Source organism: Marmota marmota, unplaced genomic scaffold (genome assembly GCF_001458135.2).
Source record: "Marmota marmota marmota unplaced genomic scaffold, marMar, whole genome shotgun sequence".
Taxonomy (NCBI): Eukaryota; Metazoa; Chordata; class Mammalia; order Rodentia; family Sciuridae; genus Marmota; species Marmota marmota.
Genome location: NW_026000229.1, coordinates 47,699,942 through 47,713,655, shown reverse-complemented (window position 1 = coordinate 47,713,655; position 13,714 = coordinate 47,699,942). Strand labels below are relative to the sequence as shown.

The 13,714-nt window shown below is 39.2% G+C and overlaps 1 protein-coding gene and 1 pseudogene across 1 annotated transcript in view; one reads left to right on the top strand and one right to left on the bottom strand.

The window, feature by feature from the left end:
- Window positions 1–8,097: 8,097 nt before the first annotated feature.
- Window positions 8,098–8,864, bottom strand: LOC107137876 (annotated as a pseudogene).
- Window positions 8,865–10,179: 1,315 nt separating this feature from the next.
- Ero1a (endoplasmic reticulum oxidoreductase 1 alpha) overlaps window positions 10,180–13,714 on the top strand; it is a 45,875-nt gene continuing 42,340 nt past the window's right edge. The window contains exon 1 of the mRNA XM_015480889.2: window positions 10,180–10,707. Within this exon, the coding sequence (XP_015336375.1) occupies window positions 10,594–10,707 (114 nt within the window). The 5' untranslated portion in view covers window positions 10,180–10,593. The remainder of the gene's footprint in view (window positions 10,708–13,714) is intronic.

Below are 13,714 nucleotides of genomic sequence, written 5' to 3'. Positions count from 1 at the left end.
GGGCGGATTTACGAATGTCCCGCCCCTTCCGCTTAGCCCCGCCTTGCTACTGACGTCTCTCGCCTCGGTGTCTCGTCTCGCCTAGAGTGCTCCTGCACACGAAACGAGGCCTCCAACTATACCGCTCCCTGCCGACCAGGAAGGGTAAATAAAGCAGGGCGCGGGTTACTGAAAGACCTTGGAACCACAGAAAGCTCAGTTGTAATAAACTGAGAAGGGAGTGGAACAAGGAGTAATACCTCAAAATTGGTCTGATAGCCTATCGGTGTAACACAGATGGCTTTTTGGTATAACACCTGCAGTTACAGAACAAGTAGAAAGTTTCAGCGAATGAATGAGGTACTGATAGATCTGCTTGTGATCTAGTAGGGAAATTAATAGTTTTAGAGTGTTAAGTGCTATGATGGAAATGAAACACGGTGATGTAATAGAATCAGATGGGGATAATTAATTTAGAACAGACGTCTGAGATGAGAATTAACCAAACTGTAGAACCTTCTGAACAGAGGAAGAGCAAGAGCAAGGTCCTGAGGTGAAAAAGAGCTCAGCTACTTCTAGAAACAAATGAGACCAGAAGGTAGTGGAGTAGAGAGATGGAGCACAGATAAGAATGCTGAAGTGGCTGAGACTTTGAGGTCCGCTAAACTGTCAGATTTCTATGATTTTGGAAAAATTGCTTAGTCTTTGGTTATCTTTGTAAAATGAGCATAACTGGACCTATCTAAAAGGCTGCCATGAGTATTAAATAAGAAAATGTACCTAAAGTTGCTAACCCAACATCCATCACATAGTAAACCTTCAATAATGTTCTTTTAAATTGTTATTTCTGGGCTGGGGGTATAGTTCAGTGGTACAGCACTTGCCTGGCATATGTAATAATCCTAAGTCTAATCCCCAGCATTGCCAAATAAACAAATGAATTCATATATGTACACACACACACACACACACACACATATATATATATATATATATATATATATATATATATATTCTACACTTTACAAATAAGGTGCAAATTTATGTGAATTATCAAATGTCACAGAAAGGATGTCTTCAAATTTATTAGAAAAAAATCATATGGGTAATGTGTGAATATTTTTTTAAAACATGACTTCTTTGTTTGCAGTAGACAGTAAACAAGGTGAAGTGGGCAGAGATAGTTCCTTCTCCCACTCAGTTATAACTACTCTGGTTAGACTAGTCTGTCCATACCAAAATATATCACCTCTGATATCAAGAAGAAGGGAAGATAAGGCAAAGAAAAAAGGTCAGTTTTGGTTCAAATCAACAAATATGAGCACATACTAGCGACGTATTTTAACATCACTCTTACCAATATTGTAACTTCCTTGGAACCTTGTTCTTTTTCTTTTACCCATTTGGCAAAATTCAATTTCTGATGAACTTTCTATTTTCACCTATTTTGGCTATACTAACCCTGTTCCTATTTTATATGCACCTATAAGATTATATTTCTCTCCATCAGCAAATGTAGTTCAATTTGTAATTATATGTTCACAAATGTGATTAAACCTTTAGTGTCTTCCCCTTCCCCAGTAGACTAAGCCCAAGAATTTACACAAGGATTGTGACTATGTATTGCTCATGACTGTATTACTGGTATACAGCACAGTGTCTAAAAACACGATATGTATATATATATATATATATATATATATAGATAGATAGATAGATGGATATAGATATATACATATGTATATGTGCATATATAAGTAGATTAGGAGACTTACATGTAAGTGTATTCACATATACAGAATGAAAGAATATTTCAAGCACTATTATAAATAGGTTAAGCAGAAATACACACACAAAAAAAAGACAAGAAATGTCACTGGTACTCAAGGAGTTTTAAATATCAGAATAGAAGTGATGTAGGAAGGTAGGGCAATATCAGTTTATTTTGGAGTCATAAAGAGTAATATCATAACAAAAAGTGATGAGCTAGATTTAGGCATTCATAAATCATGTAAGGATAGTCTCCCAATCTACTCTCCTACAATCCAGCACGGATTGGTGTGCTGGTTTTAAAATATGTACACATTTTTTTGTTTGTTTGTTTGCTTCTACTTTAAGCCTAATTCCTCTTCCCAGACTAGTATCTTTTTTTTTTTTTTTTTTAAATACAAGGGATTGAAGGTGGGGGGCGCTTAACCACTAAGCTACATCCCCAGTCCTTTTTATTATTTTTTATTTTGAGACGAGTTCTTGCTAAGTTACTTGGGGCCACACTAAATTTCTGAGGAAGGCCTTGAACTTTCAATCCTCCTGTCTCAACCTCCCAACTCACTGGGATTACAAGTATTCGCCACCACACGCAGGCTGTCTTAGTGACTTGTTATGATGAATAGAATAAAGCAGAAGTGACAGTGTGGCATCTATTGAGACAAGGTCATAAAAAGTATTATGCCTTCCTCTTCTCCCTCAGAGCACTCCCTCTGGGGAGCCAGCTCCATGCCAAGAGGATGTATCAGCAGACCTACAGAAAGGCCCACAGCCAGTAAGGACCCACAAGGCCTCCTGTCAACAGGTGTGTGAGTGAGTGAGCTGTCTTGGTAGTGGATCACTCAGCCCTAGTATGACTTCAGATGACTGTAGGCCTAGTTGTGATTGCAACAGCATGAGACTGAGTCATACAACCCAGGACAGCAGCTCCTAAATCACTGGCTCATAAAAAAAGTAAGACAACAAATTTTGTTTGTTATTTTAAGTCACTAACTTTGTTACACAGTGGTAGGTAATTAATACAACAGGAACTCATATTTTTTTTAGAGAGAAATTAGGAAACATTACCATGAAGGCAGGTGGCAACTACTTTTGCTTACATATCATCCATAACTTTGAGACAGGATCTCAATATGTTGCCCAAGTTGGTCTTAAACATATGGACTTAAGTGATCTTCCACCTCAGCCTAGATGAAAGTCACTGGGATTACAGACATGAACCACCATGGCCAGCAGACTCTTGAATTTTTAGAAAATTTTCATTCCAAATACATACTCCAAATACCTACCAGAAGGTACTTAATTAGATAGGTCCAAGGCTAAGCAGAACGATAACTGAGGTAGGACTAGAAGTTGGAGTCTCTAGGCTTCTGGAAAATACTCTTTTAACCAAAATAATGATTATATTTTTAAATAATAACTTTAAAAATATACATATAATTTTAAAAAATACTACAAAGATTAGATTGAAAACAAGGAATCTATTACCCTACCCTACTCTAACCCTGAGTCTCATTTCCCCATTTTAAAGACATGTTTCTTCTATATTTACCTTTATATTTCTAAATATGCATATATTTCTTCCTTTTCCCTTTGTTTTGCTATACTTGAGCCTGAATTCAGGGCCTTATGCATACGAGGCCAGTGCTCTACCATTGAGCTACATCCTTAATCCTTGTTTTCTTTAGAGACCAAGTCTCACTAAGTTGCCAGACTGGTGTTGAATTTGTGATACTTCTGCCTTAACCTCCTGAGTAGTGTGGATTATAAGGGTGTATCACTGTGCCCAGCATGTTGGCTATTTCTTGATATACCGATTTTAGGATTTGTGTGTGTGTGTGTTACTAGGGATTGAACCCAGGGGTGTCTTACCATTGAGCTGCACCCCAAACCTTTTTTCAATTTTTATTTCGCGATAGGGTCTCACTAAATTGCCAAGATTGACCTCTAACTTGCTATCCTCCCACCTCAGCCTCCCAAATCACTGGGATTATATGTATGCTTGTCTAGAATTTATCTTTTCACTTTTCAATTAAGAAGGTAAAGATTTACCATGTTTATATCACTTCAGACTCCCACTTTTCCTATTTCTATCTAATTATAGTTTAATTACGGGGCTATGTATGTCAAGAAAAAGACTATAGTTATATTTGCCTTATTGTAAAACCTTTTTGAACTGTCTGGAATAAAAAGTTGTCTTTTTTTTAAACAAATGGGCTCAGTTTTGTTTTATTTAATCTTTGATTTTCCCCAACTTTTCTACACAACTGTAAACCTCTGACAAGCGCTGTTCAGAAAGTCAGTGACATCTTGGATTCCCCCCAGTTCTACTTTTCAACTACAAACAATGCTTCTGGAGTCTCAATCTTCTTGTTCTAAATTCTTACAACTTCTCTAACTCCTCTCCTATGTGCTATCTTCTCTTTCCTGATATTCCAGTTTTCTTTTTTGTTTTATTCCTTCGGTTAGTTGGATCACATTCTTCTAGTAATTTTCTCAAAAAAGGATTCAAAGCTATACATTTGAGACCTGTGTATCTTAATATATCTTAAATCTACTCTGACACTTGAGTTTGCCTGGCTATAGAATTCTCAGAATTTTGAAGGCCTTGATTCATTGTCCTGTAGCTTCTAGTGCTTCTAAACCTCCCTTCTGATTCTCAGTTCTTGGCAGCAGACCAGGTTTCTGGTTTTTCTGAAAGTTTTATCTCTGTTAGGGGCATTTTCTACCTACTGAAGTAAGCATTCATGGTCCCTATCAATCTAAAAAACCATCCTTGAATTTTGGCTAGTTTTTTTTTTTTTTTTTTTGATACCAGGGATTGAAACCAGGGGCGCTTTACTATTGAGCTACATCCTTATCCCTATTTATTTTTTATTTTGAGATAGGGTCTCACTAAATTGCTTGATCCTCCTGCTTCAGTCTCCCCTCCCAAATCATTACAGGTATGTACCACCATGCCCAGCTTTGGATATTCTCTTGAATTACTTCAAAGGCTATTTCCTCTTCTCTGTTTTCATGTTCTGTCTTAGTGATACTCTTAGAATTAGTCAGAGTCTGTTCCTCTGTTCCCTTTGGTTTAATCCTCTAATTTGTCATCTTTTTTCATCTCTTTGTCTATTTATTCCACTATCTAGAATGTTTCTGTTGAAACATTTTGTTTTGTTATTTTTAGTTTACAAGAGCTCTTTCTTGTTCTCTGGTTGTTGCTTTTTGTAGAATTCATTTCTTATGTCTTTGAGGATATTGATTATCACTTTGTTTTTCTTTCTTCACTCTTGTTTTTCCTCAGTTCCTGTTTCCTATATGTTTTGGCCTGCTTCATGTTGGGGGCTTTCCTCATGAGCCTTGGCTTTCTGATCATTGAGTGAGGCACTATAAAGGCAGTGAAATTCTTAATGAATGTGGGGGGCATCTAGCTATCTTGTTGTTTGTTTGTTTTTAAATTTTTTTAGTTGTCAATGGACCTTTATTTTATTTATTTATATGTGTTGCTGAGAATCAAACCCTACATATGCTAGGCAAACACTCTACCATTGACCCTAGTCCCTATCTTGTTTTTTGTTTTGTTTTGTTTTGTTTTTTTTTTTTTTTTTGATGCCACTGTTTATTCCTGGAAGAATTTTACAGTCCTCTTTCAGAATGGGGATTGGGCAGAATGGGGTGAGTGGAAAGCAAGTGTGCACACAGGCCGCAGTCCAGGAGCTGAGCACTACCAGTGATCTGGAGGTGAGGGAGATATTTTAACATAGAGTAGCTGGTGGGGAAGTGTTCAGATAATCCATTCTTTTCTTCAGTTCAGAATTCTCACCTTTCTTTGGAATTGTTCTGAATTTAGAGTCTCTCGAGTTTGTAGCCATTCTGGACTAGATAATACTGAACTTAAAATTATTTTCTAAATGAATTTAGAAACTTTAATTTTTTTCTCATGAATCAATTGATAGTTGACCTCTGCGTTGTCTTTAGTTTTCCTGCATCACCTTTTATGTATTTTTGTCTTGTCACTTTGAATTCTATTGTGTTCCCACTCACAATTACTCTGTCCAATATTATTCCTTGGCTTCTAAGCTTATGGTATTTGTTTGAATATGTTTGTTTAAACAACACGTTGCCTTGTGACATATCAGGTTGTTATTATATTTTCAGGTTTGTTAATTAACTAATTTATTTGTACACTCATTAATGCATTCACAAGTTGTCTTCTGAAATATATATATGGTCCTAAGTGCTGAGGAACCTGAAAATATCAAGACAAGTCCTCTACCCACTTGTTGAATGAGGGAAAGCCTATACATAAACATATATTTTATTCCATATGGTAAGTACACTTACACAACCTTATGGACCAAAGAAGAGGAATTAATCCAACCTCAGAGGAGGGGTTAGAGAAGACTTCATGGAGGTAACAGGGCCTGAGCAGAATCTTAAAGTAGTTAAAGCTTAAAGTAGTTAAAGCTTGGGGCAGGGTAGTAAACATTTCAGGAATGGAAGCTCATTTCAGGTAGAAAGATTTTAAGACTGGAAACAACATTCGTGGATGGGGGAATATTAGCAGTTTGATAACTTTAAGTTGGAGAGCTGCTAGAAATGAAGCTAGAGTGGATGGGAAAGATCATGGGGGATCCTGAGTGACATTCTGAGAGTCTTGGGCTTAATTTTTCAGACAACTGGGAGCATTGAAGGTTTTTTAAAAAAGGTATAATGTGGTCAGATTTACATTTTTGAGACATCAACCTAGTGAGGAAAATGTTTTTTGAGGCGTACAAACCTGGAAGCTGGGTGATTATTTAAGGGAATGAGGAAATAAATCAGGTGAGGGACAATGAAGTCCTTGGTTGTAAAGATGGAGAGGAAGGAGTCAATGAGGATATATGTAGAGGACAGGAAGACAGAACTTGCTGTATCAACATATCGTGGGGAGTGAGAGAGCAGCAGAAATTGAAGATAGCTTCCTGCTTTATAGATAACTAGATAAATATGGTATAACCAAGTGTTTCTGAGAAACCAGATGGATGTGTCGAACTAGACAGTTGAATCTTGAAGCTCAGGGGAGAGATCTGAACTAGAGATACAGATTTGGGAGTGATGAGTATAGAGGAGGTATTTAGAATCAGGAGACTGGGTGATTTTCTCCTGTGGTGGGCTTAGACGAACACTGAACAAAAGATGGAATCCTGGGGAATATTCACATCTTAGAAGTGGGCTGGGGAAAAGCTCACAGAGGACATGGTTAAATAATATCAGAAAAGTATAGAGAGAAATTGGAGTGGTGGTGAATGTGGAATTCAAGGAGAGAAGAATTGGCTTTATCAAAATGCGGCAGAGGTTTCATGAAAAATGATCACTGGATTTGGCAATAAGAATGTCACATAAAAAGGAAGATGTTTCCGGAGAATGGAGCCAGAAACCAGACTGCACAGTGGGTTAAGGTATGAAATGGAAATTAAGGAGTGACATCAGTAACTATATATAGCTCCTCTTTCAGGAACTTGAGGTAAAGGCAAAAACAGAGCTTAGGTGGCCTGCCTTCCCATCTCAGAGGATCCTAAGCACCTTAAGAGAAGCATCCAGCAATGTAACATGCACATTTATAATTAATAAAGATTAGTTAGATAAGTAGCTCTAATCAAATAGTATCAAACCTTTAAATTTTACTTAGCCTTTTTTTTTCCTGCTTCACATTATTTTCTCTCTTATCTTTTGAATGTTGGAAAAAGTGTAAGTACTCAGAGGTTACCCATAGAAATCTCTATGTCTCATTTTGAGAAATTGGGCTCAAGCCATTTCCTGCTTTCGTCATTAAAAAATAAATAAATAATAATAGGTGTCATTTGCACAGTAATCAGAATTCCATCAAGAAATGCTGTGTCCATTAAGTTATGTTATTATAATCACTAGTATTAGAATAACGAGGTTGTGACCATGTTCATCTCTAAAATATTTAATGTTGTTTAGTAAAGTCATAATAGATGGGAGGCTAGGCTTTCAGAAATCAAAGGTTGAACTATGTACCCTGTGAGTGTTCTTGAAATAGTTATTGAATGACTAACCATTTATTTCATGGGCCAACACAGATGAGCCTAATGCTCAGGTAAGCCTATTTGAAGAAGTACACTCACGCAAAAGACTGACTTAAAGGACTCTCAGGGAAATGTCAGTGATATAAAACTAGTTGACATGTCTAAAAATCCCTTACAAATCTGAAAGAAAAAATTATAACTATCAAGACAATAAAGTAAAAACATATGTCTTACATGGATATTATTTCTGTTAAGTTTGTTAGAAATCTGTTCTGAGCAAGATTTTGAATTTTATGGAATAGAACTTCTTTTTTTTGTTGTTGTTGTTTTAATAAAGTTTTATTTTTCCAAATGTACAGTTGATTGGACCTGTTCATGCATCTTCACCAAAAGCTAGGGCATCTCTACCCTTGGTATTTCTGGTATAAATTACTTGAGCTCTGTGCTTTGAAACCAGTTTGATAAGCCATTTACTGAGGAGCTCCTGAAATGCTTCCCTGGCCAGGAAACCTCGAATCTTCTGTCTCTCAGAGACCACAGCTGGGTCTTATAAGCTTATAGTTGGGAACTTCCTTACAGAGTTTGACATAAGAAGCTTTGTCAAGACTAGATTATTGAGCTTGTCCTGAACTTTGCCTTTGGACTATTTCTTCTTTTTTGGCTTTGCTCCCAGATTTGTTCACTGGGGGTCCTTGTCTTTCTTGCCGACTTTCTGGCATCTTTCTTCTTGTCATCTTTGGGTGGCATTGCAAAGATTGGAGAGCAGCAGCTGCTACTGGAGCATTGTCAAGATCTGGAATGGAACTTCTATCATGGGGATATTGAAAATTTTAAGCTCTCCCAGGTTGCAGACTATTGCATCAGGGTGAAATCTTGAGCTGATTCATGCTTCCTTCTGAAGCTTTATTCTCATTTTGTTAAAAAATGTTTTAGTTGTCAATGGATCTTTTTTTAATACATAATTTTTAGTTGTTGGTAGACCTTTATTTTATTTATGCATTTATATGTAGTGCTGAGAATTGAACCCAGTGCCTCACACATGCTAGGCAAGCATCTACACTGAGCTACCATTCTCACTTTTGATGGTCTAATATTCAATTAATACTATTGTCATAAGAAAGTCATTCATTCCAAAACATGTGCAAAAAGTTCCTTGTTGGTATCTCTGGGACTCTCAGGTATGTTTGAGACATAATCCTTGCTGAAAGAGTAATGTCATAAGATTACATAGTAATGCTGAAACAAACATGAGAGTGCAGATTTACTGATTTAATTTCATGTGGGTATATATGACATGTGGTATAGATCCAAAAGATCATAAGGTAATTTTGAGTTTCTTTAGGAACCTCCATACTGTTTTCCAAGTTGGTTGTGCATCGTTAGTGCCCCAGAGTCTCCTACTTAGGCAAGTGCTGCACCACTGAATGACATTCCAGCCCTTTTAATTTGACTTGGAGACAAAGTCTCCCTAAATTGCCCAGTCTGATCTTGAACTTGTGATACTCTTGCCTCCCAACTACCTGGGATTTCAGGTTCCCAAGTAGCTAGGATTACTGGCCTGTTCCACTGCACCAGGCTATTGTCTTTCTGATAATAGCTATTTTAACAGGTGTGTTTTAAATTTGCATTTCCTGATGATTAGTGATGTGAGCACCTTTTCATATACCTGTTAGCTATTTGTATGTATTCTTTGGAAAGATGTCAGTTCAGGTCCTCTTTTAATTTTTTAAAATCCTCCCTGCCTCTCGGTACAGGATGGGAGGTGGGGGCATAAAAACCAGACCCTGACCATATGGCATGCACTCTACCACTGAGCCATAGCCATGTCCAAAATATTCCAACTTTTAATATACAAGATGTTGAAAAGCATCAGTTCTTTTTAAAAACAACAGCCATAACAACAAAAATTCAGACTAGTTCCTTGGCTGAGTGTTAAAAGATCAGAACTAGGAATCAGAGGACTTGGCTCTATCGTATAATCTCACCTCTCTAGGCTTGTTTTACCTATAAAATCAGAAGGTGGTCCTAACAACAGCTTACCATTCCAGTTCACACCAGCCACATTTGGCTATGAAATGTGCCTAGTTCGTATAGGATACACACTGGGTTTACAAACAAAACTGAAATGTTTTATGAATAAAATTAATGATTGCATTTTGAAATATTTAGCACATATTGGAATTAAATAAAACTACATTTAAAATAGTTTCGTTTGTTTCTTCTTGCTCTTTTGATGTAGCCACCAGAAAATCCAAATTACATATGCAACCCTGGTCTAAAAGATCTCTAATATGCCTTTCAGCTTTAAGACTCTGTCAGGGGCACTAAGGACACGTAATTCTCGTACAGTCGATTTCCTTGCACTGAGATAAGGAAGGATTGGCCAGCAGCGGGTTGGGGCGGGGTCCTGCAGGAAAACACAGGCCCCTCCGGCTTCGGCTCTCTCAGGGGGTGGGCTGGACCCCGACACCGGCGCGGGGTCTGGGGACTTAGGACTGGGCCGAGTCTCTACGCCCGGGGTGTCGGGGGCTCGGGGGCCCTGGAGTGAGCGCGGCCGGGAAGCGGGTTCGTGCGTCAGCCTCACGCGGCGGGAAGGAAGCCGGCCCCAGGCCCCGGGCGGCCAGCGCGGGCGCCAGTGCACGTCCGCAGGCTCTGCCGGGAGGTGGCGGCCCCTGAGAGGCGGGAGAAGCGAGGGCGGGCCTGGGAGGCGGCCCGGAGGTGGGGCGCCGCCGGGGGCCGGCCCGCTTGGGCTTCTTCTGAGGGCGCGCGGCCTGCGCCCGAGTGCTGGGGACTCGGAGACGCGGGGCGACGAACGGCCGGAGCGGCTATGGGCCGCGGCTGGGGCTTCCTGATCGGCCTTCTGGGTGCTGTGTGGCTGCTGCGCTCGGGCCATGGTGGGCAGCAGCCCCCGGAGACGGCGGCGCAGAGGTGCTTCTGCCAGGTGAGGGGTGTGTGCGTCGGTGCTTCGGGTCTTAGCACCCCTTGCCCAGGCTGCGCGCTTGGTGTGGAGACACCGGCAATTGAGGGGATGGGGTGCGTCACTGTACCTCCTGTTGCCCGGAACGAGCGCCCTGTGCTTCGTTACCGAGGTCTGAGTCCTCGGCTGCTGGTCTGGGTGGGCGAGGACCGGTCCTCCACCGCAGCCTGGACCTCAGCGCGCCCTGAGGCGCTTGGGACCGAGAGAGGGATGTGAGTGCTTGCTCTATGTTTTTACCAAGTTGGTTTATACATCACCTTTGGCCTTCGCTTCCCGGGGGAAAGGGGTGTGCTGACAGTGAACACCCATTCTCAGTGTTCGCTATTTTCACAGAATCTGGGTCTTGGTAACTTCTAACTTTACCTGGAACTTGTGTAGCCCGTACCTGTGCTGGATGTCTTTGCCAACTTTTCTGGCCAGATCGGGCTTTTGTAGCCTGGGGAATGCTCTCATTCTCGTTGTCAGGCGGGAGAATGGCTTTGTGTGACTGTTTCTGTGTCCAAGCCCAGCTGCCTGGTATCTTTGGGGGCTCTGGCTGCCCTGTGGCTTCTTGCCCTGTGCTTTCTTTTTCCTGAATGTAATGATCTCTTATCGTGACACTTTCAAAGCTGATATGAATGGAAAGATGGCCAAGGAGTTTGATTACAAGCTTATTACGATTATTTCTCTGTAAGAGATGTTGAGTTCCCTGAGCAAAAAATCTCAAACTTAACAGTTTTCCTGCATCTCAGTGTACCATATTTCAAAGTCATTTTTTCTTAAAGTCACCTTTTGGGGGACTTCTATCAAATAAAGGTTACGTTTTATACAAAATTGGGGCATCCAAATTATTAAGTAGATTTTATTATTTATGATCAGAAATAACATCTATGTGTGTAGGGGTATGTTGCATTATCATGGAGGAAAGAAGCACTTTATGGGAGCAAGAGGTACTGTCCCTTTCACTATTTTAAATTCTTGGACCTTGTTTTGCTGAGTGATTTGGGAGTAGAGATGAGCAATATCTGGGAGCCTGTAATGGAACTTGAAAGAAAATTGCTGCATTACAACCAGAACATTGGAAAGCCCCTTCACCTTCTGTGATTGCAAACAGCACACAATCAAGTACTTGAAAGGAAAAAGGGCTCATTTCCATCAGATTACAAATATTACATACACAAAGTTTAAATATTTAAAAAATAAATAAGGTAGAAATAAGTCTTTAACATATTCAGTGCTTAAACATGTCCAGTGTAACATTTTCAATGATATTCTGGAGGTTTGGATAATGGAAAGAAGTTCTGTTTAACTCTTTGACTTTCACTTTCTCTCCAGTAACCTTTTAGAGGTCTGCTTAAAATTGGGGAAGTTTTAACATCCTCTGATGTACTCCCCAACACAAAAACATGTTTTTTTTTTTTTTTTTCCTTTTAAACAAGATTGGTTGTTTTTCAGAGTCAACTTTAACAAATAGTGAACTATCTGGATGTGGTGGCCCATACCTGTAATCCCAGCTACTTGGGAGGCTGAGACAGGAGGATTGCAAGTTCAAGGTCACCCTGGCAACTTAGAGAGACTGTCTCAAAACAAAAACAAAACCCAAAAAGGAATGGTAAATAGGGTAGCACAGCAAAAAAACAATTTTAAGAGAAATTTAAAATGGTGTACTTAAAAACACAGATCATCAATTCTCATTTAAAAAATAAAACAAAAGTGTACATTAGTTCTATTATGACCAATAATAGATGGGATGAGAGTGAGGGGAGAAGTGGTGAGAACAAAAGACAAGAAGAGATGAGTGCTACAAATCATTTATTCAACAAACTGTGTACATTGATTTAAGAGTTTGGTAAACAGAAACAACTAAGGTATGATCCTTACCCTGGAAAGCTTACAGTGTGGTGAGTGATGTTCATTGGGAGTTGATAGGAGGTACAGATCCTAGGCACTTTAAAAAAACAAGTTAGTAAATATTGCTAGAAAATGTATTAAAAACTAAAATTTCACCTAATGTTTGGAAATACAACTTAAAATATTCTCTGGTTTGATTTACAGTATCCAATGAGCTGCAAAGTCTTATGAATTCTGTATTGTTAATAGTCTTATGTGTTTGTCCCTTCCTGTTATCTGTCCTTGCCACTTCTGCTTTGGGTTTCCACATCACCATCTTACAGTAGCACAGGGTGCCTGGCTTAGAGTTGGGGTTCAGTTTATAATATATCAGCTGTGATTTGAGCCAGAGCAGCATATAGTTGTTCTACCTTAGGAAGTCATTGAAATAAAAATGTATAGATCTCTACAAATGATCAGTTTAATCTTAATAAGCATTTGTTGAGGCCTATTGTCAAAAAGTTTTGAGTGATCAAAAAATGAGCTGGGGTTGTGGCTCAGTGGTAGAGCACTTGCCTCACATGTCTGGGGCACTGGGTTCGATCCTCAGCACCACATAAATAAATAAAATAAAGGTATAAAAAATTAAAAGCCAGGCATGGTTGCACATACCTGTAATTCCAGTGGCTCATGATGCTGAGGCAGGAGAATTCCAAGTTCAAAGCCAGCCTCAGCAATTTAGCAAGGCTCTAAACAATTTAGGGAGACTCTGTCTCAAAATAAAGTGTAAAAAGGGCTGAGGATGTGACTCAGTGGTTAAATGCCCCTGGGTTCAATCCCTGGCACCCCCACCACCTCAAAAAAAAATTAAAATAGAAGTTTAACATTCCAGAATACTGAACCTGGTATATAATTGGTGCTTAGCATATATTAAGGAAATTATAGTACAAGATGTAAGCACTATGCCAGTAGATATATATATATATATATATATATATATATATATTTTAATATTTATTTTTTAGTTTTAGATGGACACAATATCTTTTATTTTACTTTTATGTGGTGCTGAGAATCGAACCCAGTGCCTCACGCATGCTAGGCGAGCGTGCTGCCACTTGAGCCACATTCTCAGCCCCAGTAGAAATATTTAAAAAATATT